This window comes from Thamnophis sirtalis, unplaced genomic scaffold (genome assembly GCF_051295495.1).
Source record: "Thamnophis sirtalis isolate CommonGarterSnake01/CBP01778 unplaced genomic scaffold, rThaSir2_p1.2 scaffold_4, whole genome shotgun sequence".
NCBI lineage: Eukaryota > Metazoa > Chordata > Lepidosauria > Squamata > Natricidae > Thamnophis > Thamnophis sirtalis.
Genome location: NW_028261384.1, coordinates 114,971,947 through 114,999,717, shown reverse-complemented (window position 1 = coordinate 114,999,717; position 27,771 = coordinate 114,971,947). Strand labels below are relative to the sequence as shown.

The window sequence follows — 27,771 nt, the reverse complement described above, 5'->3', positions numbered from 1 at the left end:
AAAAAAAAAAATACTGTTGCAGATCCTTGAACTACAGCCCAGGGCCTCCAAGTCTGTTTCTTTCTTCCTTAATCCCCAGAAGGCTTGAAATGCTTCTAAGCACCATTTCCCCAAATGGAAAATTATTTGTGTTCCCCACTTTACTGGAACAGGAGGTGGAGGCGAGGGGAAGTAAGCAAAAGGACCCTGAATTAAAGAAAAGGTCCCAGTGCTGCTTCAAAGCAGAAAAATATAGCAGGAAACTGTCCCACCAAATATTGATGCAGTTTATGCCACGTCTGAAATTCAGATCAAGTGGGAGACATATTTCTGCCTGTAACTGGCCCTGCCTAGTGGCATGTTTGACTCCAACATGTAGCATGCATAGGAAAATTCCTGGAGTGGAAACTTCATTTTTACCCCACCACCACCTGCCCCCAGTTTGGAAGCTGAATGGTTTCAAAAAGGGAGAAACAGTTTTCATGGGCGGCTTAGAAACTCTCCACTGTGAAAAAGAAACTAACTATATTCCTAACTTTAAATTGCCCTCCTCCCAATTCAAACCTTTTTTGTTTTGTTTTCCCACTTCCTATAAATTCCCCACCCACCCGCTGAAGTATGATTCTAAAGAATATTCAGATTAATGTTATTAATATTCATGCATTGCTGACTCTGCAGTGTGAAAAAAGGAGATGCCCCCAGCCCCTGAAAGGTCCTTGGTCCCTTTGATATCCCATTCATGCGGTAAGGACACCTATTAATCCATGATCAGTTAAGTAATATGCAGCAGTTTCATGGGGGTTCCCAGGTTGGTAAAATCAGGGACAGCTTGGAATATCTTAAGACCAAGTAGATGGAATGAAAGAAAGAACTCATCTCCTTCTTCCTAGTTGACGAAAGGGAGGAAGAAGGAGAAGGCAAAGTCCCACAAGGAGAGGTCCAATCTCAGGTCAGAACTGGCACTGCATCTAGGGTAGGAAAGAGACAGGGAGGAGTGAGCAAAATGTAATATTTTCTCTACAGAGAAAACTTGAGTCTAAACCTGATCGAGCTTAGTGAAATTCAGCTTTCTTTGACTCACACTCCGCATAAACAAATAGGGATGTTCACACCAGGCCTTGGGTGGCAACTGCTTGTGTGTCTTGCTTTCTGTTTTTGGATGCTTGGATGGTCTATTCAAAACTCCACACATATGAAACAAAGGACAGGCAGCCTGTGGAACCTACCCCTGTTTTAACTAGAAAAGTATTTCTTGACCTTGGCAACTTTAAGACACATGGACTTTAACTCAATGTTTAATGTTTAATAAATTTATATGGCGCCCAATCCCGAAGGACTCTGGGCGGCTTACATAAAAAACAATTTAAAAGAATACTAAAAGATTTAAAAAATAAAGAGACAAGGCAGTTAAAAAGACACAACATGCACTCAACCTTAGTGGGGCTGGACCTCATTCAAAAGGTCAACAGCCCCAGGCTTGCCGGAAAAGCCAGGTCTTAATAGACTTTTGGAAGGCCACGAGAGTGGGGAGGGTCTGGATCTCTGGGGGTAGATCGTTCCATAGGGCCGGGGCAGCTACAGAGAAGGCCCTCCCCCAAGGGCCGCCAAACGACATTGTCTAGTTGACAGCACCCAGAGAAGGCCCATCCTGTGAGATCTTATTGGACGCTGGGAGGTATGTGGCAGAAGACGGTCTCAAGAATTCCCCACCCACTCCCGGCGTCTACCAGCAGCAGGAGAACGGAGCTCCCCGTCCTCTACATTGACTTCTTGTCCGTGGGCTTTGAAAAAAGCCAAAACCTCCTTGGAGGGGAGGTGAAGTTAAGGAGGATCGTCCTGTGAGGTTCCAGGAGAGATCGCAACTTTCCTGCAGAGCCCCAGGGCTTTTCCCCCCTGTGCCACATCAAGAAAAGAGACAATCTAAGATAGCTGTCAGAAAGCTGGCGGCAGCTTGACATCCAAGAAGAGTGCTGGAGTGGATTTGGTGAACAGTGTTTGGAACTGGGTGAGAAGAATCCTTTTTAATTCAAAGTGTAACCCCAAAAGAATTTTCAGGAAAGAGAGACTCAAAATTATTTTTAAATGGCAACGTCCTAGCTACTTTGAGTAAAACTTTAGAACTTTGAAATGGAAGACAAAAGGATTAAAGGAAGAATTTTAAAAAAAACTGTTAAAATACAGAAGATTGGATTTTTATTGGACCTTTCTTTCTTTAATGATTCTATTTCAGCATTTCTTTGATATTAGTGTAATTCTTGTCCTGCAGTGAGTTGTCTGTAAGTTGACCAAGACAAATTGGCCAAGATGAACTCCCTGTAGTGAGTTGCCCATGTCAAATTGTCATAGACATAGTTGCCCAGATTGAGGAACACTGAGCTAGGATCTTGAGTTCCATTAATCATCCAATTACAAAATAATTGAAGGAAGCTTGGAGAATCAGTCCCTGCTTCCCTTGAACTAGACACTATAATATGACCAATTTACATTATAGTCGGCATAGATCAGGAATTCTAATGTAAAACACCCAGTTGAACTCAAGGAAAAGGCCTTGTTGGCATCCCTGTTACAGAAATTAAATACTGCTTTCAAAATATACACATTGAGCAAAATTCCAACTATGGCATTTTATCTTAAATTAAGAATATTTTTCTTGCTTTCGTTAAACAATAGGAAGTTAAAAACCTTTGCTCCTCTATTACAGTCATAAAGGTGTCCTCTGCAATCCTAATGCAACTTCTGACCAGTTTAGATCTATCTGTAAAATATGTGGTCTTAGCTGATGAAGATTAAGACGGTGGAAGGTGTGAGTACAAACCATTCCTCATTACCAAACACTATTTTTTCTCAATTTCACTCGAATGAAAGAATTACTTTAAAAAATATGAGGCCTTGCTTTGAATCTTCAACTAGCTAAAGAGTTCTGGTGGCGCAATGGTTAGAATGCAGTACTGCTGGTTAATTCTGCTCACAGTCTGGAGTTCAATCCTGATAGGGCTCGAGATTGACTCAGCCTCCCATCTTTCTGAGGTTGGTAAAATGAGGACCTAGTTTGTTAGGGGCAATATGCTGACTCTGTAAACTGCTTAGAGCAGAGTGTCAAACTTACAGCCATGGGCCAGATGCATCATGTGCTGGCCCCACCCTCACCAGGGGGGAAAACTCCCGATATGTCACATGATGCCACCATGATGATGGGAGTTTGACACCCCTGGTTTAGAGGGTGCTGTAAAGCACTATGAAGAAGTATATAAAGTCTAAGTGCTAAATGCTATTGTTATTTCTAACATATAGTAAGTCCCCAAAATAAGGATTTTTTTTAACCTTACCACTGTGGAAGAGATTTCTGCGCCCCAAACTTGTTCTTCAAAGAGGTCCTTTCAATCAAAATGTTTGCCATTCTACTCTTTTAAAGCAGATTATTTGCGGCTACCTTTTTTATTTCATCTGTGCTTATCTTCTATGTTTTAAAGTGGAATTTATAGTACAAATTAATTTAGCATTCTTTAAAAAACTTTCTATGGGCTGTTTCTATTTTATAATTACATAAAGCAATTTAGACATAAAAATAGAGTTTAAGATGAATGCTAACTGAAAGATTTAAACCAGCTTTCCCCCATCGGATGCTGTTCAGATGTTTCAGATTATAATTCATAGGCTGGCCAAGAACAAAGGGAGTTTGAACTCAACACATCTGAAAGATACCAAACTGAGGAAGTTACATTTATGCTTTGTTGATTAAAAAATATAGCTAGCATGAATCTGCAAAGCCTATTCTTTATTTGAATTTATAGCTCTAATCATAAGGTTTCAAAAGAAATGCAATGCAAATTGCAAAGTGGCCTTAAAATATCCCTACTAACTTTAGCTTTATATACTCATCTCTCACAAAGATGATCTATATCATATTGACCACATCTGCACAGCCAGATCTCTGCTAAGCAAGTTGTGACAAATCTTTTCCTGTTCATGCAGCCCTCTCACAGTTGATTCAAGTAAGCCAGGAAATCAATAATTAGATCTAATTTCCTGTTCAAGCCAAATTTTAAATCATGAATTAATACCCTAGCTTGCCCTAAAATAGACATATTATTTTGTTTTGTTTTGTGCCTTTGAGTAAGCGTTGACTTGTGGTGACTGCCTGGATAAGTATCTGCAGTTATCTTGGCAAGATTTTTCATAAGTATTTGCCATTGTTTTCTTTCGGGGGGGGAGTGGGGGGTAGAGAGAATAACTGGCTCAGGGTCACCCAGCTGGCTTTGTACCCTAAGTGGAACTAGGACTCATAGTCACCTGGTTTCTAGCCTGATGCCTTAACCACCACACCAAAATGGTTCTCTATAGCTAATTATAGTCTTCTTGTTTTAGTTTACTTGCACTGTAGTGGCAGGAGCAAAGGCTGTGTATGGCAAACATCTTGCATTTCTATTGCACTAAGTTGAGACATAAGCTTTTGAATAAATTCCCTACATTTTTTCCAGCATGCTATTTATTCCACTCCTGCTTTTTCCAACCTTGTCATTTCTTCCTCTAGGCAGTAGGGGGCACTCATTCATCTCCGACAGTCATGCCTCTCACTGTTCCCTTCTGGCGGATCTGCAATAGAATACAGAATTTCTGGTTGAATGGCTTTCTTGCAAGAATAATTTCCTAATGGGTTTGACCCACTTTGATTTCTCCTAGCCTTGTGAAATAAAAACAATTTTGTGTTTCCTAGTAGTAATCAAGTACAACTGAATTCAAATGTATTTCCATATTTTAATCATAGATGGCTGTTTATGAATGTACAATGAAACAGACAAATATGTAGAACAGTGTTTTTCAATCTTGGCAATTTGGACTTCAACTTCCAGAATTCTCCAGCCAGCATGGCTGGCTAGGGAATTCTGGGAGTTGAAGTCCTCACGTATCTTCAATTTGCCAAAGGTTGAGAAACACTGCTACAAAAGCAAGACACTACCTCTCATTTTTAATTAATTGGTATCAAAAGCACAAAATAGCAATATGGGAAATAACTGGGCCAATTTTTAAAAATCTATTTGAAAAGATTTTTGGTAGTGGGTTGAAATCTTTTCAACTCGAAATAGATGATTTAAGCCCTTAGTGACACAATATAGTATCACTAAAATCTGGTGGTTTTGCTGCTGTTAGTATACTTGCTCTTATTCCAAAAGCTGAGAAGTAATGTTTTAATACGAATTCCAGCAACAATATCTTGGAGAAGTATAGCAGACACAAAAGGATGGGAAGACATTGCATATGAAACACATATACCCCTCCCATACTATAGATTATTAATGTAATATTTTTACATCTTCTTACTACAAAGAAAAAGTCTTTTTTTTAAAAAACTTTATTATTTGCAGTCTTTTAAGAGTAAAACATGATTTTGAAGAAAAATAAGTGCTCTTTTCATTTTTTTACCTAGGATGCTTCATTTTATAAAATATCCTTATATTAATTTCATTCTATAGAAGAATAAAGGCTTTGTCTCTTGCTTCAGCAGAGACTTTCCTTGGGGAAAGAAAGCTACTCTGCTACCCCACCTAATACATACACTACTCCCAGACTGGTAACCATCCTTAGTACCTCATCAAGCTCTTTCTGCGTCTCGTCCTCCATCCGTCGGATGTCAGCCATGCTTAAATCCACCCACTTATCCAACCAGCAAAACAGCTGCCTATGGAAGTTGGTAAAGAGGCGTCTTTCTTGCTGTCCAAGAGGAAAGAGAAGCTTTTAAGAAACTGAGATGCTGAGAATACAAGATGGCCCAAATTGGGAACCAAAATAAGTTTTCTAAGCTTTCAGATATCAAAGTCACAGCAATAAATCTAGGCTAGGTTCTTCAGACAGAAAAGCAAGAGACTGGCAGACATTTTGAACCACAGATAGTCCTCGACTTACGACCAACAATTGAGCCTCCTTTTTTTTACTAAGCAAAACAGTTGCTAAATGAGTTTTGACTCTTTTTACAATCTTTCTTGCTATAGTTGTCAAGTGAATCACTTCAGTCGTTAAAATAGCAACACGATTAAGCGAATCTGGCTTCTCCATTGACTTTGCTTAAACACATACCATCTGCCAAGGGTCTGATGGTTTATCATGTGACCACAGGAACACTGCAACAGTTGTACGTGTGAAAAATGATTATGTCACTTTTTTCCGTGTCATAACTCCAAAATAGTCACTAAACATACGGTTTGTAAGTCGAGGACTACAGAACCACTGAACTATATCTTTCAGAGATCCTGGAGCACCGGGGAATTGCCAGAGGACTGGAAAAGAGCTGATATGGCTTCTATCTTCAAAAAAATGAAAAAAAAAATAGATCCAGGAAACCTCAGACCTATCAGCCTGACCTCAATACCAGGAAAAATTCTGGAAAAGATAATCCAGCGACGAATTAGCGAACACCTAGAAGTAAACAAAGTAATAGCCAAAAGCCAACATGGGTTTGTGAAAAACAGATCATGCCAGACTAATCTTATTGCATTCTTTGACAAAGTGGCAGAATTAGTGGACCAGAGGAATGCTGTTGATATAGTTTACTTAGACTTCATTAAGGCATTTGATAACCTACTACTAAATAAAGTAGAAAAATGTGGGTTAGACAGCATCACCACCAGATGGATTGGTAACTGGCTGACCAACTGCATTCAACATGTAGTCCTCAATGGAACTGCATCTACATGGAGGAAAGTATGCAGTGGAGTACCCCAAGGTTCTGTTTTAGGCCCAGTACTCCAACATCTTCATCAATGAGTTGGATGAGGGGATAAATGGGGAACTCATCAAATTTGCAGATGATACCAAACTGACAGGAATATCCAAGACTCCAGAAGTTAGATTTAAGATACAGAAGGATCTTGACAAACTTGAACATTGGGCACTATCTAACAAAATGAAATTCAATGATGAAAAAAGTAAAGTTCTACATTTAGGCAAGAAAAACGAAATGCACAGGTACAGTATAGGTGGTACCTTGCTCAACAGTAGTAACTGTGAAAGAGATCTTTGAATCCTAGTGGACAACCATTTAAATATGAGTAGCAGTGTGCAGCAGCTGCCAAAAAAGCCTAAATAGTTCTAGGCTGCATAAAAAGAGGGATAGAATCAAGATCACGTGAAGTGTTAATACCACTTTATAAGGCCACACCTGGAATACTGTATTTAGTTTTGGTCACCATGATGTAAAAAAGATGTGGAGACCTCTAGAAAGAGTGCAGAGAAGAACAACAAAGATGATTAGAGGACTGGAGGCTAAAACACATAAAGAACAGTTGCAGGAACTGGGTATGTCTAGTCTTATGAAAAGAAGAACTAGGGGAGACATGATAGCAGTGTTCCGATTTCTCAGGGGTTGCCACAAAGAAGAGGGAAACAAGCTATTCTCCAAAGTACTTGAGGGTAGAACAAGAAGCAATGGATGGAAACTGATCAAGGAGAGAAGCAACTTAGAACTAAGGAGAAATTTCCTGAGAGTTAGAACTATTAATCAGTGGAACAGCTTGCCTCCAGAAGTTATGAATGTTCTAACACTGGAAGTCTTTAAGAAGATGTTGGATAACCATTTGTCTGAAGTGGTGTAGGGTTTCCTGCTTAAGCAAGGAGTTGGACTAGAAGACCTCCAAGGTCCCTTCCAACACTGTTATTCTATTCTATTCTATTCTAATTATTCTATTCTACTCTACTCTATTCTATTCTAGTTAATTCTATGCTTCTGAGAAAATGGCCCGATCTTTACCTCTCTATCTTATATTAAGTGATTTCAGCTGGATGTTATTGGTGGAAGAGGGGCTTTTCCCCTCAGAGTTTTGGGTTCCACTTCTGTTCAAACCTGCAAATTTTCTCAAACTGGAACAGGCAACTTGAACTCACCTTTTGGATAAACTTTTCCACCCTTCCCTGAAGGCCCCACCAGCGGAACTTCACAGTCACAAGTTTGTAGGCACACATGTGGGGACAATCTTCATTATTGGCTAGTTCCAGCTAACAGGAACAACAACAACAAAAAAGTGGGGAGGGAGAGAATAAAATCAGAAGAGTTAGGGAAGACTGTGTTACTTCATCCAATCCAAGAGCTCAAAGTCACATTCCTCCAAATGGATGGGCCAGAACACAAGTGAAATTCAATTTCACAGATTTGGTTTGTAATTAAATACAGACATTGGTAATCCTTGCTTAGTGACCACATTCGGGGCCAGCCACGCCATTGCTAAGCAGATAATCACCTTACTGCAAAAGACTCTGAATGTTATTACCCAGTTGTTAAGCAAACTACCAGTCACTGAGACATCATGTGACCACAACCTGTGTATATCTGTCAGACCTGGAAGCTATATTTTGCCTTTTGGATTTCAGGCCTGCCATACTTTCTACTGTGGGAGAATGGGAGGAGGGATTATATAGAGCTGGGTGATGGGTAGCCATAATAACATTCTTTCTCAGAAAATCAAGATCACATTGTTTCTTCACCTGGCTGGATGTGGATAGGAGGAATCTGTTTTCGTAGCAGTGAAAGATTGGACCATGTGATGGACTTGTGGGTGTTGGGACAAGATCTTGAACTTTCAACTGTGTGGGAAAACCTGGAAACTTTCAGATTCGGGCTCAACATGGCTCTTTTAACAAATTGGAATTTTGAGGAACCTCTTGCCCCGGATTCTTATTTTATTTTGGATGCTATTTGGAACCCTGACAATATTCTTCATTCACTCTGCTTGTTAGATACTTGCTGTGAAGCACATAAATGGCAATTGCGGGACTGCACAATATTATAATGGCTGTAAATGCATCTCAGCTGTGAAGCACCCAAATGGCAATCATGTGACTGTGGGACACTGAGATAATTGTAATTGTGAGACTTGGTCACAAAGCAAATTTTTAAAAAACGTAATTATAACTAGCAATTACTAAACGGGGCAGTCAGCAAGCGAGGGCTACCTGTACTACCATCTCATTGCAATCATGTGTGGGGTGCTCCTTCTGACACAGGAAAGCATGCAGAGCACATGGAATTTGAAAAATTAAAAAGGAAGGAGTCCTTAGATGGAGCATGCAGCATCATCTGAACTCAATGGCCTTTCCCATTATAGTGAGATATGGGAAAAAAATTTCTGGACTTTTTTCCCCCTCTTTAGTTCTTGGCTGGATCTGGCCTCGTTTTAAACTCATGCTGGTTTCTCCTACATACCAAATTTGGCCCAGTTCTTGTCAGAGTGTTTTCTGATGACAGGCAGGTAGACTTGAATTACAAGCCACTTCACATAATTCCCCATTTCCATCATTCCAATGAATTGGAAATAATTTATTTAAGAAAGCCTAATATCACTCAAGGCTTGAGGGGGACATAGGCCTTCCCCACCTCTCATCCTGAAAATTTAAAATAATGTTTTCTTGGGTGAAACACCTGAGAGGAACTTGAGGGAGGCAGAAAGGGCAGATAATACTAGATCAAAATATCCCACATGAATTTTTCTTATCCAGTTTGCATTGCTCAACATATAATATACTTGGGAGAAAAAACCTTTATTACTCTTCCAGACAACCCTTCAAGCAAAGAAAAGCAAGATTGCTTTTCTTTAAGGAATTCGTGTTAGGCTGAGAACGCAGTGGCTGGTCTGGGACCATCAATTGTATTTTAAGCACAAGGCAATCAATCTAGATCTTCATGCTATTAATCTGCCATCTTCATCCTGATGCTTTCCAGATGTAGGCTGGGGATGATGGGAGTTGAACAGCAACATTTTCAGAGAGTGTCAAATTGTGGAAGGCTAGTCTAGTACAGCAGGTGAGTTCTGTGGCATAACAACATCTCTAAAATGTATGGGGCAACTTAAGCAGCCCAGCAGGAGAGCACAGTGTATGAGCAAGTCTTACAGAAAAAAGCAGGACTGAACTCCTATTTTGGATGAAAAACAACCTGATAACCCCAAATACTTGGTTGGTCAAACTAAATTTGGGGTACTCTAATGAGGTTGCTTCCCATCAAGCCTCTCTTGGAATCTAGAATGCCTGAAAGCTGGGGGATGGGGAAGAATTGGGAGGGAGACAGGCAATCCAAGATGTACTAAAAAGCCAGTTTCCTTCTTTTCGCGAGGTAGATATTACCTTCCAATCAGGACCAAGTGGGCCTCTGGCCGTCTTCAGAGATTTGAAAAGAGCTGGATCTTCATCTGGTTTGTAATCCTGAAAGAGAAAAGAGTTGAGAAAAGGTAGCAGTATGCAGGACAAAATCCTAACAAACAGTGATGTAAGGAAGAATCCAGATATCTATTTTTTTCCTCCATTCAGTAGATGAGAAAAAAATTAAAAAAATAGTTAGAACAATTCAGCATGTCTCCTGCTGTAGCAGCTGAGCAGAAACAACTAACTTAGCTATAGAGCTGTGATGGTGAACCTATAGCATGTGTGCCACAGGTGGCACGCGGAGGCCTCTCTGCCGACACATGGCTGTGACCCCAGCTGAGCTCCACCGCGCATGTGGTGTGCCTCCCACTGGCCAGCTGATTTTTAAGTCTCTTCAGCGCGTTAAAACACTATACAAGCCATTGAGAATATAACCAGTGACGTGCAGTCAGGGGAGGCAGGGCCTCACCACTGTCATGATGAAAAGAAAAACAAAATTAAAAGGAAAAAGGCAGAGGTAGTTGCTGCCAGAGTCACAGTGGATGATTCTGGTTAGTGCTTAACTGCAGGGGAAGGCGAGAGAACAATGGACCTCCTTTACCCTAGCTTTATGATTACTTGAGCAGAATTAAGCAAGGGTTAAAAGGTGAAAAATTCCTTATGCAAAGGAGGCACGTGGTTCTCTCGCCTGCTCCTGCAGAGGGCACTTTGTTTAGAGGCTTTTTTTAAACAGTTAAGCAGAGTCATCCACGTGGTGACTCTAGCAGCAACTATCCTAGCCTGGCTAGAGCAGCTCTTGCCTTTTTCTTTTTACATTTTCATCATGGGGAACAAGAAGAGAGTTGAAATCCTCTGACACAGCTGAAAAAGGTATGTGGGTCGGAGGGAGGGGGTGGGGGGTAGGAATTCAAAATTATTTGTAAGTAATTGTAATTAGTTTAATTATAAGTAATTTGTGTGTGTGTGTTTTACCCGCCTCTGCTGGTGCACGGGCTGGCACTTTATTTTTTAAAGCCATGCCGCCGCGCCGCGCCATAGAGTGGGACATGCCAGCTTCTGGCCATACAGCGGGTCCCGTTGTATGGCCGCGGCGGCGGCATGCACTTTAAGTGCCAGCGCACCTCCTGGCCGTAAAGAAGGATATGTTTCGCTCTATGTCGGGGCGAGGCGGCATGCACTTTAAAGTGCTGGTGTGCCTTCCGGCCATTCAGCAGGTCCCATTGTATGGCAGGGGCGGCGGCATGCACTTTAAAGGGCCAGCACGCCTCCCGGCGATAAAGCAGGACATGTTTCGCTCTATGGCGGGGCGAGGCGGCATGCACTCTACAGTGCCGGCATGCCTTCTGGCCATTTAGCAGGTCCCGCTATATGGCCGGGGCAGCGGCATGCACTTTAAAGTGCCAGCGCACCTCCCGGCCATAAAGCAGGACATGTTTCGCTCTATGGCAGGGCGAGGCGGCATGCACTGAATGGCCGGAAGGCATGGCGGTACTTTAAAGTGTATGCCGCTGTGCCCCGCCATAGAGCGAAATATGTCCTGCTTTATGGCCAGGAGGCGCGCTGGCACTTTAAAGTGCATGCCACCACCCTGGGCCCGACCATACAGCGGGCTGTATGGTTGGGCCCGGGGCAGCGGCATGCACTTTAAAGTGCCGGCGTGCCTTCTGGCCATAAAGCAGATCCTGCTATATGGCCGGGGCGGCGGCATGCACTTTAAAGTGCCGCACGCTGGGTGAGTCCCGGAAGACGGGCGGGAGATGGCGTAGGCGTCCGGAGCCCCTTCTGTCACCGTCCTTGTGGAGCCACCACTGCTGCCTCACTCCTCCTCGTCTTCACTGCACGTCACTGAATATAACTATCTACATCCAACAGGAACAAGAAGTGCCTCACAGGAGCAAATAGAGGTAAATCCTAGAGAGGTAGAAAATGCATCACTGAACCATGGAGATGAATGCTAGAGAGGAATAAAGCTGCATACAAGGCAGACATAACACCTGTATCAGCGTACGCATGCATGGGAGGTGGGGGAGCATGGGGGGGGGCATTCCCCTGTGCCCTCCTCATGCCCCTTTTTCTGGTCCCAGGAGGCTTCAGGGACGCCTGCTAGGCCCAAAACGGAGCGCTGGTGGTGATGGGCATGTGCGCATGCATAGGGGTGATTGGAGCACGTGTGTGTGTGTGATGTGTGCAATATACGCATGCACTCTTATAATGGATATCGGCATGTGGGCATGCACAGTCGTGCACACTTTTGGCATGCAAGGATAAAAAGGTTAGCCATCACTGTTATAGAGGAAGGTTGAAAAAAAGGCAATGTTTAACATCCAAAAGCCAGTGAAAAGCAAAAGAGACTGAGGATGACAGCAGAACTTTAGCAAGCAGTTAGTAGAATGGGTATAAGACTATAAGTCATCATCACTGTTGCCACCAGAAATGAAGCCCACAGGTTGTGTAGCCCACAGGTGTTTCCCAGTCTTCTTTTCATGACCCAAAATTTCCCAGCTTTCATCTCAGGTCACCCATCATGCCAACTGCCAAAGGACATCCCAAACAGTATCTTCTTACATCATCTGATACTTGTGTCCGATCACCAATGTCTATGTGAACAACTTCCACATCTTTCCAAGTATCTGCATCCAGGCCATGGACCTGCAAAGGAGAAATTTTTAACAGTATCAAAGACCAATGATTCTGGAGAATGTCTACTTATGTTTTATACATACTGTACTGATGATATTTTAGACAGCGGCTGAGTTCACACTTCATAATAAGGCAAGCCAATTTTTACAAATTAGCTTTTGAATAGGTGGGCTAGAATTGCATTCCAAAAAGAAGTGGGTGGGACTGCAAGCTAATTCTGCTGACTGCCAGCAGTTCGATCCTGACCGGCTCAAGGTTGACTCAGATTTCCATCCTTCCGAGATGGGTAAAATGAGGATCCAAATTGTTCGGGGCAATATGCTGACTCTGTAAACCACTTACAGAGGGCTGTAAAGCACTATGAAGCGGTATATAAGTCTAAGTGCTATTGCTATTGAACGTTAATTATAATTAAAATTATATGATTGCTCTGTGTTCATTAATTGAAAAGCTTAAGAAATCATCATTAAATATTTTAAATGAAAAATGTAATAAATTCCCATTTCCATAATTTACAGTTTAATAAGGTCTAGATATGGATCACCCTGTGGCCACTTATGAAGTACAAACAAATTATTTTGATGGGCTTTTGCTCATGTTAATGCATATATATAGATCAGACAATCATGGTTTCAGAACACTCAACCAATTTGAAACTATGTTTTTGTTGGCTCACTGATTATAAATATAGTATATAATATGGCGTTTGTACAGGGCAAGTATTCATGATTTTTTAAAATTCAATCATAGTTTGCTATAAGGCCTTTTCCATGCATCTAACCAATATATAGTTATGTAAGTCAAGAGTTGTTGTTTTTTAAAGAAAAAAAGCTTGGCATTACCTAGGAAATTTTAAATGAACCATGAAATGTTTGCTTGTCTAAAAGACAGGTGTATATCTCTAGTTTCTTTAACAAAAGAAATATGACTAGCATGTGGAAATGCAGCCAGTATCTAAAATTGCTGCCAGCTTTCTTTTAATCTGTTAGAGACTCTTCTCTAACTGCCTTCCATTAAAGAACAGGTGGGTGACATATGGGAATGCTATCTTGGAGACTTCAATCAACTTTTGGAATATTTTGTCCAAGACTGTTTCTAATTTTTTTTCTACAACATATTGTCATTAAGCCTTTTGCATTTCCTTGGACTTTTAAATAATTGATACTTTGAATGCTAACCTATTTAGGTTTTGTTTTATTCCCTTTTGTACATTGCCCTATAAAATCTTGTTTCATTTGGCTACTTTGTACATCATCATTAAACATAACTCTTTTGATTTAGAGCTCCTGCACCAAGCAAGCTCTTGCTCCAGCTTTGCTTTAAAAAAAAACAAAAAACTTTACTCTAAGTGCTTTATTCCCTATTAAATTGTCACACATTGCATGAAAATCTCACTGTTGACCCCCTACCTAGGCAACACAAACCAGTTCTGGAGAGATATATTTATTTCTAGAAAACCATAGTCACTCCCTAAAGAATCAAATGAGCCTTTTCCAGAACTCCCAAAAAGAACACTGGCATGTTCTATGCCTCAAACGTTGAGTTTAACACATCCCTATGACAATAACCCACAGTTTGACGGTAATTAAAGTGGACTTGTTAAATGAAGTGGACTTGTTAAATACAAACCTTAATGGTTGGATTTGAACAATATGGCAAGCCCCAAGGAACTAAAGCACAGCTTAATTTCCTGTGTCACAATAAGCACATAATCTTAACAATTGAAAATCTCTCTTCTACATAATTAGCCAGACGGGAAAATAACTGTTGATAGGGATACGTTATCTGAACTGCGATGATTCAACTGTTCCAAAGGTTTTCTGGAAGATAACAGTACAACCCAGAACTAGTAAATGATGTATTCTGAATGTTCCCTAATCACTGCTAACCACGATTATATTTCTGGGCAATAAAACTTGAGTCCAACAATACAAGATCTAATGGCCTATACAAGTAGTCCTTGACATACAACCACAAATGAGCCCACAATTTCTATTGCTAAGCAAGTCAGAGTGAGTTTTTGCTCCATTTTACGACCTTGTTTGCCCAAGTTGTGGAGTGAATCACTGCAATTGTTAAAGTGAGCAACATGGCCGTTTAGTGAATCTGGCCTCCCCATTGACGTTGTTTGTCAAAAAGTTGCAAAAGGTGATCACACATAACACATTACAACCATCATAAAAGCTTGCCAGTTGCCAAACGTCCAAAGTTTGATCATATAACCATGAGGCTACTGCAATAGTTGTAAGTGTGAAAAATGGTCATGTCAACTTTTTTCGGCGCCTCTATAACTTTGAACAGTCACTAAAACAAATGGTTTTCAGCCGAGGACTGCTTGTAAGAACAGAATTCATGGGATTTAGGCACCCCAATTCTTTGGACAAACAACCTATTATATTTGCAGGCTTACATTTTCTTGTTCCCCTAAATCCGGTTTATGCCATGTTTCAATTTTGACAAAGAAATCGTCCTTCATGTATTCGTTCTATGGAAGAGGAGAAGGAAACAAGGTTACAAGAATTCTTGGTGCTGACAATAGAACCTGCAAACGCTAAGGCCATATAGCACTTGTCAGGGATATGTTACCTTGAAATCCTCTGAGTCGATTTGTACAACTATGAATTGACTGTAACAATTCAACTCATAGAACCAATAAAACCCATAGGAAGGAATTAGAGCAGGAATCCCCTGCCCCCAGTCTGTGGGCTAGATCTGGCCAATGGCCCCAATGGGACTGGGCTACGCAAGGGGCAACAGGCACATGAAACCCCATTTGCGCAAACAGCGAGAGAGCATGTGAAACTGTCCCCTCTGCCCTCCCACTCCTGCCAGCAGTTCGCCCAGCCCAAAAAGTTGGGGATGGCTATATTAGAGGAAACAAATGTACTCAGAAGTCTAGGGATGTTTGTGGACGGGGAGGAATAACCAGGGAAAATTCCCACTCCTAGAGCTATTCATTTCAGAAGTCACTTACCGTAATAACTGCAGTAGATGAAGCCAAAATAAGGGGAAAGACAAAAAGAATATTAGTGTAGCAAAGCAAAACAGAAAATCTTGCTAAATTACATCTTATTATTCTGCCCCAACAATAAAAGTACAGTAATAATGATACATGACTTAATGCTAGAATCAAGCACCCAGCAAGCAGGATGCTACAGGTATCAGAGCTGAGAAGTTCGAAATGGAGAATGCTTTTGTGTCCAAGCATTGCATTTAACATTTTTGGGAGGGCTCAGGGCCCAGTGGCCTGAAGGATAATGCCAAGAGAACAGGCTATGTGATTCAGAGCCTAGATTTTTTATTTTTCTCCTGGATTACAGAATAGAGTTTGGACACTTTCCTTTTTTAAAAACGATGCTAAAACTTTTATTATGGATCTCATTCATATTGCTGATTTTTTTTTTTAGCCGAGTGCATCTGAAAAAGGACTCAGGTTGCCAATCCAAGCTATTGAGAATTAGCAGGCACGTATTCATATGATGCTAACAATGTAGAAAGTGAATCAGAGAATACAACAGGAATGAACTCATGCCCTTCTAAATGCTCCATTGCCCTATGGCCAATTTTGTAGATCTTTGGTATTTTCAGATTCCATGCAGCAACAACAATAATAATAAAAATAAGTGAAGATCTGTTGGCAAATAATTCCAAGCTCCATCCACTAAGCAAGCAAGGTTATACTGAATGGCTGCTCACTCGGTCCTCTGCCGAGACACTACCTATTTGCCATTGGGAATGTACAGGTAGTCCTTGACTTACAACAGTTCATTTAGTGACCATTCAAGGTTACAATGGTACTGAAAAAAGTGACTTATGATCATTTTTCACACTTATGACTGTTGAAGATCCCCATGATCATGTGGTTTATATTTAAATGCTTGACAACTGACTCACATTTATGACGGTTGGAATATCCTGGGATCATGTGATCACCTTTTGCAATCTTCTGACAAGCAAAGTCAATGGGGGAAACCAGATTCACTTACTAACTGTGCTACTACCATGTTTCCCTTCATCTTTTGACCCCCTGAAATAAGCGCTTGGCCTTATTTTCAGGGAGGTCTTATTATTTTTGAGGTCCAGGAGGCAGTGATCATGGTCACCTCATAGCTGCGGTTCACCGACAAAAGGGCGAATGACAAAACCGCGCCTGACTAAACCGCGGTGACAAAACCGTGAGTTCTAAAGCACTCCGACGGATGAGCGCTGAATCGCGCCGACAACAGGGCGGCGACAGAAGCGCGCTGTAAAACTAAACCTAACCCTAACCCTAACCTTAACCCTAAATGTAACGCTAACCCTAAACCTAACCCTAAACGTAACGCTAACCCTAAACCTAACACTAAACCTAAACCTAACCCTAAAACTAACCCTAAACCTAACCTTAAACCTAACCCTAAACCTAACCCTTACCTTAACTTAAATCGGCTTTCTGCTGACGCGCTGTTGTAAAGCACCCTTCTGTCTCCACGCTGTTGTCGCTACGCTGTTGTCGGCGCGTTGATGACATTGTGGTTTTAGCGACGTGGTTTTGTCGGCCGCTTTTGTCGTGAACGCTTTTGTCGGGTCACGCATAGCTGCTGCTGTGTTGTGCGTCACTGGGCCTGCTGCTCTTTGCGGCGCCATTAGCGTGACAGAAGGTGCGCAGTGGCTAGGGTTGCGGGAGCGGCTGTTAGGTAAGGGTTTGTGGGGTGCATGGAGCATGTTCCCTCTCCCTTCCTCCCCTCCTGCCTTGCCTCCTCACTTTGTGTTGTTTTTGTGGCAAGCAATCAAAGGAAATGTTGGGGACTGGCTGCCCATGCGGTTAAATATTTTCGGGGAGGGCTTATTTTGGGGGGAGGGCTTATTTGAGCGCATGCACTCAAATCCCAATTGAGCTTATTATCTAGGGAAGGCTTATTTTTGGAGAAACAGGGTAATTTAACCGTGTTACTAATTTAACAACTTGCCACATTTGCCACATAACAAATGTGGCAAAAAAAGTCCATAAAATGAGGCAAAAGCAATTTAACAAATTCCTCACTTAACAATATAAATTTTGGGCTCAGTTGTGGTTGTAAGTTGAGGACTATCTGTATACCCAAAATAAAATTGTCTTATTCAATGAAATATGGAAGTCTGGATGTTTATTTGAATTACAATGCTTGGAACTCTCCATGCTGGTCAATAATTATTTCTGCCAATATTAAAGATGTCTCTTTTCCCCTCCTGCAGGCTTACCTGTCCGACAATAAGGATAGGCATTCCAGGCTCTTTCGTGGACAACAAGGGACCCTTCTGGGGCAAACATCTTGATGAATCCTGGAACTTTGCTGTGAGAGAAAGAAGCAAGAGAAGGCTTCAGATCCAGCATCGTCATCACCTGTCCACACCCAGGATGGTTCTTACCTCTGAAGATGGTAGATCTTATGGGTGTACTGCCCCTGCTCTCCCTCGTGTTGGTAGGGTTCATTTTTCAACACCTCAATTCCTTCACCACCACCGGTGTTGTTCTTACTAGCCTCAGCCACAGAAAATAATTGTCCCACTTGATACTGAAGATGACAAAAAGACACATGTGTGTGTGTGTTAAAATTCTGTTTCCCCCTGAGGATAGGAAAGAATATTAATATCTATTCATGAGTGGAAGGCAAAGCAAGCCAGAATATAGCTAATTCTGGACTGTTTTATAAGAGCCCAATGGTACCCACAAGCTTTATCAGTGGGGCTAAGAAGGTTGTGGAATTACCTAGGGGCAAGTTTATAACTCACCTCTTCTACAGAGCAAGGTAGTACCACCCGACTAGATTTTTTTTGTTGTTGTTGTTGCAGGGAAGGAAAAGAAAGAGAAGGAAAATAGTTAGATTTCCCCAATTTTCAGTCTCTCCCAACACTACTTTTTACATAAAAGGAGTACACAAATATACTCATGCAAATACAATATTTAGGTAGAATAGAACCAGGAGTTTGATCCTGACTCAAAGTTCATCCTTCTGAAGTCAGTAAAATGAAGGCTCAGATATTAGAGGTAACATGCTGACTCTGTAAACTTCTTAGAATGCGTTATAAAGCACTATGAAGCGGGATATAAATCTAAGCCCCATTGCTATATTTTGCCAACAGGTCAACCACGAAAATACACTGAATGATCGAGATATGAAGGATTCTCCACAAGTCTGCTTACCAGACCAGATGGAACATATTCAGATTAGATTTTTAGTCTTAGTTTGTTTTTAGTAGATCTCACAAGGAAAAAAAACTTCAAAAGGACTTTATCCTTTGGATTGGCCTGCAATAATCACTAGAATATTTATTCTCATCTTTCCTACCTAAAGAGACCTGAGAGAAGGACCTTTCAAATCATTTTGCTTCAGCCACAGAATTTTACAGTACATACAAAATCTTTCCACCTTTTCTTATCATTAACTCCCTTTTAAACCCCTTCCCTTTTTCTGCATTAAAATGTCATGAGGAAATTATTAAATTGCTACATAGGTATAGTAACATACAATTTTGATTGCTAGCACTAGAAGCTATCCATCTGAAAACATTTTAAAGGATGTGAGTTCAATGGATAAAATCCATAACTATATTAAGTTACAAAGCAATTTATATTGGATCCTGCAACTTAATTAATGGACATTATTATTGCACATTGTTTCCCATTAAAAAAAATCTCAAAGCAGTTATAAACATATATGTAGAGCACAATTGCTTTATATTATACTCTGAACAGGAGGCTTATTTTCAAAATCATAAACTAAGCTGGTCGGCAGTCACTTCTCTATGCTGATTAGATTTGCAAGGCCAGCTAATTGCAATGTGACCTTAAGGAAGAGAACAAAAAAAAAAGGTTACAAATATCAAATAACAATAAAATAACACAATAATAAATTATCCCCATTTTATTTCCATATGAGCTAAGGAAACTTGTTGCCCAAGTTTTTTTTTTAATAGTAGCAAATAATACACTTGTTTAGGGTTTTGAGAGGACAAATGACTAGTTATTTGTGTACCAGAAATTGTGCCTCCTTTTGCAAAGGTAACACAAACGTATCGGTGCCTAAGAAGCATAACAGATCATTGAAAATTTTGCAATTTCAGGTATGTATATTTAAATATTTATTACATGTGTTAAGGTCACCGGACTCAAAAAGAGTCTGGGCTGATAACAAAATATCAAATATAGGCAAAAAAGGAAGTTAAAAACTATGCAGACAATACCGTATTTCCACGAAAATAAGCACTTGGCCTTATTTTTGGGGAGGTCTTATTATTTTTGAGGTGCAGGAGGTGGTGAGCGTGGTCACCTTATGGGTGGGTTGTTGTGTTGCAATATTTTCAGGGAGGGCTTATTTTCAGGGGAGGATTTGTTTAGCACATGTGCTCAAAAGCCCGATTGGGCTTATTAGCCGGGCCGGGGGGGGGGGGTGTTCTTATTTTCAAGGAAACAGGGTAATAACATCAGAAATACAACAGAAGTCCACAAGCAAGCTAAGCCCCAAATTTAGCAATCCACATTTTTAACTAGGCAGGAACAAAGCTATTACCAAAAAAGCTTTTAGCTTTTATGAGCCCACAGAATAAAGGAAAAATCTCTGAGTCCAATTTGAATCCTAATGGTTTCATATGGATTTCTTGGATATGATAAAAAGGTGGGCACTTGTGCGCTATTCTGGGATTTCTTTTTTAATTGTCTAATCTATCACAAAATATTGGTATTTCCTCTTGGCTCTCCCATGCACTAGCCTGAGTCAACTTAAAAAGACTTTTGAGCAGGAAAGCAATAGAAATAAATGTATTCCTGTAATTAACTGTATTCAGAACATCTTGTTTTTTCCACAGAGATGATCATGACAGCAGTCCCTACAATCAACATAAGATTATGAAGTGAAGGTTGAAGGTTATGTTATCTAAACCAAGGTTTTTTACATTTTTACCCCTCAGGATCCTTTCCTCTCTTAAAAATGATAGGGGACATCGAAAGAGGTTCTGTTTGTATGGATTACATTTATCAATATTTATTATATTAAAAATTAAAATTGACGTATTTGCTGCCACTATTACTTCTCATAATTGTATGATGGGATTTTAATTTGTATTTTTTTAACATAGGGTGGCAACAAATTTGATTTTACAGAGCCCTGAGAATATCTAGAGGGTCCCTCCAGGGGCTCCTGAACCACATCATGAGAAATCCTGATCTAAAAAGGCAAATGTTCCCCTCACACATATGTGCTAGTTGTTCCCAACTCTAAGGAGTGGTGATCATCTCTGTTTCAAGGCCAAAGAGCCAGCACTGTCCAAAGACGTCTCCATGGTCAAACTGCTTTCAAACTGCCAGGTTGGCAGAGTAATGGGATCTCACTCCGTTACAGCACTAGGGATTTGAACGCCGAACTGCTGACCTTTCTGCTTGACAAGCTCAGCGTCTTAGCCACTGAACCACCCCATCCCTATGATCTAGATTCTGATCTAGAGGCATGCGTACATACTTATCCAGAATAGAACACAACATTTCAGCCCAGATCCCACACTCTTTGCTTAATCATAGTCTACTGACTAATGTACAATTTGCTGAATTCATACAAAATGCTAAATCAAATCATGGTTTACAATCAATGGCTGAGTTCATACAATACTAAATCAAAGCCAATACATCTAAATTAATAAACTGTGTGTAAATCACACTTCACTGTACATGTCTATTAAGGGAAATGTGTGATATATCCACTCCGGCTGGGAACGGGGAAGAATATTAATTATAAAAACAGAGGTCAGAAATTATGGCTCAAATCTCACTAAATTAGACTCCAAGTTTTATTAAAACCCTAACCAAAATAGCCAGTAACTGATTTGATGGGATATAAAATTCAACACCATCTGGAAGTAATAAGTTGCTAATTTATATTGTAAAATACAACTGAATACATATTATTCAAAACCAAAACCATTGGGTGAAATGGGACAAATGCCAGGACAGCAATATTCCTTATATAAAATCCTCTAAGATTCTATTGCTTGATTAAGATGAAACAGAAAAGTAGAGTTTCATTCTTGCTATCTCAAACACCTTTTCTCTTTCGATTTCCTGCTCTTATCTGTCCTGACATGTTAACAAAGAAAAATCTGTTGCAAAATTCCCCCTATACTATCTAACCATAATTTGTGGTGATACTTTGCATTGCAAATGTCTGGGTTTATTCTAATTAAGTTCCGTTAAATCTATTCCTAAAATACAACAGTTTCTAGATTGAAAAAAGGCAGCCAAGAAACTATTGTGATACTCCCTAGCAACCTCTCCTATATTTTCTTACTGAAGATTAGTAAAATAAATATTGATGTTAGGAAGGTGGTAATTAAAAAGAAACTATCTTCTCTGGAAGGAAAGAGTGAGTCAGTTCTAAGTTGCAAACAACTGGCTGTGTGGCAGTGGATTTATTCTTAGTCTCCTCAACTGGATGCCATCTGCGAGCAGGAGAGAAGCTGGAAGAACTGTGGTGCTTTCAGAAGTGGTGAAACAGAAGAGGCATGTTGGCTGGGAATAAAGAAGTTTTAATCCAACTCTCCAGTTGAGGCTGTTCAGGAAACAGGGGAAAAGTGCTACTTTGAACTCAAAGTAGTCAAAGACTCCATTGCATCCAAATGTCAGATCTAAACTAAAGTTGGTAATATTTTCACAGCATCCAAAATACAACATAAAATAGTTCTGGACTATACAACCGTTAAGTGCTATATAAAACAGTCAAATAAAGAGGGGGGAGGGGTAATCGTGTACAGCGGCTTCTGAGACCCGCAGTTAGCTACCCTCTTTTTATGAGCCACTCCCCACCTTCCCATTAACCCTTCCCTCCCATGCGCACCTCTCACCCACCCTTGCCCCTCTTGTACTTACAACTCTTTAATGAGCACCATCCCTCACACCCTTCCAGCGCCTCGCACGCCCAAAGCACCCAGTCTTCTCTTCCTAGTTCTCCCCTCCCCGGCCATTAACGCCATTTCCGCCCTTACTCCAGCAGTCACTTGCCCAGACCAGTCCCTTAAGACGCCATTTCCGCCCTCAATCAGGCTTCCTTTTTTCCGGCAGAAGCCGACGAAGCAATGAATGGGTTGCCGCTTTAGGAAGAGGCAAAGCGGAGGCGGGTCTTCCTTTCGGACATACTATTGCCTGTTGATTGACAGGATGGCCAATTCTGAAAAACGAATACAATACCCCTCCTCGCGAGGAGAGCTGCGCGGTTGAGTATTGCTAGGGCATGTGAAGATTTCACCCTAAAATAGAAAACCAGCAAACTCCGCTGCTTTTATGTCTAGGAAGATATCGCTTTTAGACAACACTGAGCCACGTAGTACAATGTAAAAAGATGTTGAGGCTCTAGAACAGAGGTCTTCAAACTTGGCAACTTTAAGACTTGTGGACTTCAACTCCCAGAATTCTCCAGCCAGCTCTGCTGAATTCTGGGAGTTGAAGTCCACAAGTCTTAAAGTTGCTAGGTTTGAGGACCCCTGCTCTAGGAAGATTGCAGAGAAGACCAGCAAAGATGATTAGAGGACTGCAGGCTAAAACATATAAAGAACAGTTGCAGGAATTGGGTATGTCTAGTTTAATGAAAAGAAGGACTAGGGGAGACATGATAGCAGTGTTCCAATATCTCGGGGGCTGCCACAAAGAAGAGGGAGTCAAGCTATTCTCCAAAGCACCTGAAAGCAGGATTAGAAGGAATGCATGGAAACTAATCTAGGAGAGAAGCAACCTAGAAGTAAGGAGAAATTTCCTGAGAATTAGAACAATTAATCAGTGGAACAATTTGCCTCCTGAATTTGTGAATGCTTCAACACTGGACGTTTTTAAGGAGATTGGACAACCGTTTGTCTGGAATGGTGTAGTTTCCTGCCTGAGTATGGGGTTGGAGACCCCAAGATCCCTTTCATCTCTGTTCTGTTCTGTTGTCTTTGTTTTGAATCAGATCATGGTAGCCTCAGGATGCATTGAATGTTCATGTTTATAATCCCCTGATGGTTTGGTCCTCCTCCCTTTTGAGTCACATAACAAGGCAGTGGTAATGCAAGAATGTTTCACTGAATACCTGTTTGATCACTCTTGATTGTGCTTTGTTTCCTTGGCTTAGTTCTTTGTGTGACCCCATCTTCAGGTGAATAAATTCTTCAGCGTATTATATAAACCCCCCCCCCCCAAATGGCTTGATTGAGTACAGTCAATAACTGTTCATATTTGAACCTTTTCTGGTTATAGTCTCCTCAGTCCAGAACGGTAACTCTGACTCTCCTCCAAGGCAGTCAATGCTGGGAGTGACACCCTAGCTAGAAATGGCTCTTACTTTGCCGGCCTCTGCTCTAAAAAGCTCTTGGTGTTTTTTGTGACATTCTCAAGGAGGCAAGAGGCTTGGACATTCAAGCTTTGAATTCCATACTTAAGCCTGGGGGAGCCTGTATCTTTCCAGGTCTTGGACTACATTTCCCATCCATGGGGGTTATGTTGAAGTTCGAAGAACAGATGAGCCGTGAGGTGGCTGAGGGAGTGAACAGCTATTTATTGTAAAACACCAACAGATAACTATGTACAGATAGGATTCAGCACCTCGCCCTACTTGATAGCTATTTATACAGGAGCTGTCAAGCAGGGCGACCCATGGGAGCGCCTCTGGCAGCCTGCGCTCAGCCAGCTGCATCTTAGCCAATCAGGTGCGGCTAGGCTGTTGCCGGCTGTCAGTCGTAAATTGAGGACTTGCGGCCAGTTGTAAGTCGAGGACTTTAGGACCGGTTGCAAGTTGAGGACTTAGCACTCCTTCCTGCCTAGCAAGGGCGCATGCGTGAAGGTTGCGCATGCGCAATTGCTTAAGTAGGCGGGCCGGCAGCGGACCCGCCCAGAACGCCTCAGTTCCAGCATTGTCGTCGACGGGATAAGAGGTCCCTGTAGAAGCTCCTCCCCGAAGGGAGTGTAGCTCTGGGTGATGTCATCTGGGCCTACCCCCAAAGGCGGATCCAGCAGCAAAGGTAGGGCGGGGCAAGGGGGCACGTCCGATGTAGGTGAATTAGATCGTGGCTGCCGGTAGGCGGTGGCTGGATAGGTGAGGCCTGATTGGGTGAAGGTCTCATGTTAGGGAAACCCAGGAGGAGCATTGACGGATGGAGCTGGAACTTGGAACGGCTGCTGGAAGGAAGTAGCAGGGTAGGGGAGGCCTGACTGGGTGAAGGCCTCAAACGGAGCCACATTTGAAGGAAGAATTGCAGGCCACAGCGGTACTGGGGCTGGCTGCTCGGTGATGGCGGCTGGGCTCGATGGGCCGGACTGAGTGCAGCCTCAATTTGTCCAGTTCAGCATCAATCTTCGGCCTCAAGGCAAAATGCACCCTGAGAGCCTTCAGCAACCTGGGGGTCTAAATTCAGGGAGATAGAGGTCCCCTTGTATTTCCCCAGCTTACCATTGAAGACGTCAGTGAATTCCGCAATGACGTCTTCAATTCTAGGGGAGACTGCCAGGGTCTGATGCACCCCCACAAGTGATAGGCCCAGCGAGGAGAACCAATCAAGCCCCAATAGGGCTGGTAGCAGCTTCTCCACAACTAGATGGGAAGCCTGCCGTGGAAACCCTAATAATCTACCCACAAGCATGACAGCCCAGGGTGGGATTTTGAGTCCCCTGGTAGTCTTTAAGGGTAGTGTCAGGTGGTGACAGCTGGTCTCGGACATTCGGACACAGCTGTGAGAAGGTGGCACAAGACAGGAGGGAGCGGGAGGAACCGTGATGCAGGGCAATCCCTCCAACAGCAGGGACACAGTAATTTTCTAGAGTTTAAATTTAGATTTAAAGTTTATTTATATGCCGCCCTTTTCCCTGGGGGGACTCAGGGCGGCTTACAACTTAAAAGGGGGGGGGGAGACAAACTTTTAACATATAAGACAAATACATAATTAAAACACAACATTCATACTATTCGGGCGGGTTGGCCGTCGCCTTGCTGACCGACTCTGCAGGGGTATTTGGAAGGGCCCGGTTGACAGCGAAACAGTCGTCTTTCTGCTGCTGCTGGCGATGGGGCTGTTGTAGGCATGGCTGCGCCGGCTGGCCATAGAACTGCGGCTGGGCGTCCAGTTGCGGGGGAAGCGGCAACATGTCCAGGCAGACCTGAGCCAGGTGTTCCTTCTTGTTGCAACTGTGGCAAATGGCTGCCTTGAAAGGGCATGCGGAGTGAGTGTGGTTGCCCCTGCAACCCAGGCAAGCAGCGATGGCTGAGTGGCTAGGCTGCTGCGGCGGTAGGCGTCTGGGCACTGCTCTCAAATGGTCCACCTGGTCCTCTTTGAGCTCGTTGAGGGGCATGAGCTCATCAATGAGACAGGTTCTGTGGGGCGGTGGAGGCGGCAGTTGGATGTGATGCATCTCAGCCGTGAACTGCTCTGATAGTTCGGCGGCTCTTGCAATTTTATCTCTGCCCTTGCCAACAGTCTCTGTTTCAAACGGAAGTCTTGCACCCGGCACACAAAGTACTCCATAAGCGAGTTGTTGAGGTTGACGAACTCGCACTGGATCGCTGCCGTCCGGAGAGACTGTAAGAACTGGCTCACAGTCTCGGACTCTTTTTGGACACACTGACGAAATGCGTAGCGGTGGGCGATCGTCGATGGTGTGGGAGCGTAATGGTTTCTAAGCTTCGATATGAGGGTGTCTCAGCTGAGCTCATATATGGCCTGAGGTGAAGCGAGAGCCCTGGCCAAATTGAACATTTCCAGACCGCAGGAGCTCAAAAAGAAACTGCACTTGCGGTCCGCAAGCAGGTTGTGGTTGTTGTTAGCGATTATAAAAACATTCAAAATGCTCCAGGAACCTGGCCCAAGACTCACCGGCGGTACCAGACTGAGCGAAGGGTGAAAGCGAAGCCATGACTGAGCGTGAGGTAAATCACCGTTTTCTTCAGAGACAGGAAAAAACCCCACTCCCTTGTTTTTATATTTTCTAGAGCTGTTCAGGCGGCACCGTCAGCATCCCATCCTCGTCACCAGTGTTGAAGTTCGAAGAACAGATGAGACATGAGGCGGCTGAGGTGAGTGAACAGCTATTTATTGTAAAACACCAACAGATAACTATGTTCAGATAGGATTCAGCACCTCGCCCTGCTATTTATACGGGAGCTGTCAAACTGGGCGACCAATGGGAGCGCCTCTGGGAGCCCGCACTCAGCCAGCCACATCTTAGCCAATGAGGCACGGCTAGACTGTTGCCGGCTGTCAGTCTTAATTGAGGACTTGCGGCCAGTCGTAAGTCGAGGACTTTAGGACCAGTCGCAAGTCGAGGACTTAGCAGTGTGGAATCTAATATTGGTTCCCTCCTTATTTTTTAGATCAGGAGTTTCAAAGTTTTCCAAGCTATTCCAAGATTCCAACACCTAGGAGTCAAGATGGCTGCATACATGTATGCTGCAGCTAGGCACTCCTTTTTTCAGTATGCAGTGTGGTCAAGGGGCATCTATAGTTGGCAAGCCTTTATTTAGCCTATGGAAAAGCTGGCCACAACATCATCCTTCAACATCTCTTGAAGGAGAACACACAGAGGAGCTTAATGAATTTAAGTTAGTTCCAACTGCCATTCAAGATGGCTGCACACCTGGATGAACCCTGTGGGGCAAGGGGCATCTATAGTTGGCAAGCCATGTTATAAATTGAATTGAAATGTGAAAAGACTATTAGGACAATTTTATACGTTCTCATAAAATACCAGAGGAGGCAGGTAGGCTCCTGGGGGGAGCCATGGATTAATATCCCTGCAGGAAGGAGGAGGCGGAGAAAATGGAGGGACAAGAAGAGAAAGAGAGGATGTCATGCAGGCGTTCTTTTTAAGCTGAGAGGGGTTGAAGATATATGTGGAACATCATCTTTGCAGAAATAATAAGGTTGTCCCCCTCCCCCAACATTCTTTAAAAAAGTATGAAGACATAGTTTTGCCAGCAGGCCAGAGAGCTCAGGGCACTATGGAGCCCACCAAACGGTTGGTGCGATTGTTGTCATCAGGAGCAGTGACGTGCTGTGAGCTTT

The 27,771-nt window shown here is 42.4% G+C and overlaps 1 protein-coding gene across 1 annotated transcript; it reads right to left on the bottom strand.

Annotated features, from left to right (window-relative positions):
• LOC106557084 (phosphatidylinositol transfer protein beta isoform) lies at positions 1-22,725 on the bottom strand. Its single transcript, XM_014076206.2, has 12 exons — positions 22,619-22,725; positions 18,496-18,526; positions 18,133-18,278; positions 17,965-18,056; positions 15,719-15,726; positions 15,155-15,229; positions 12,670-12,753; positions 10,087-10,164; positions 7,855-7,965; positions 5,566-5,688; positions 4,491-4,572; positions 1-947 (listed from the first exon to the last, which is right to left on the bottom strand). The coding sequence occupies exons 1-11, from the start codon at positions 22,636-22,638 to the stop codon at positions 4,525-4,527; spliced, it is 816 nt and encodes a 271-aa protein (XP_013931681.1). The 5' UTR covers positions 22,639-22,725; the 3' UTR covers positions 1-947; positions 4,491-4,524.
• Positions 22,726-27,771: the final 5,046 nt, after the last annotated feature.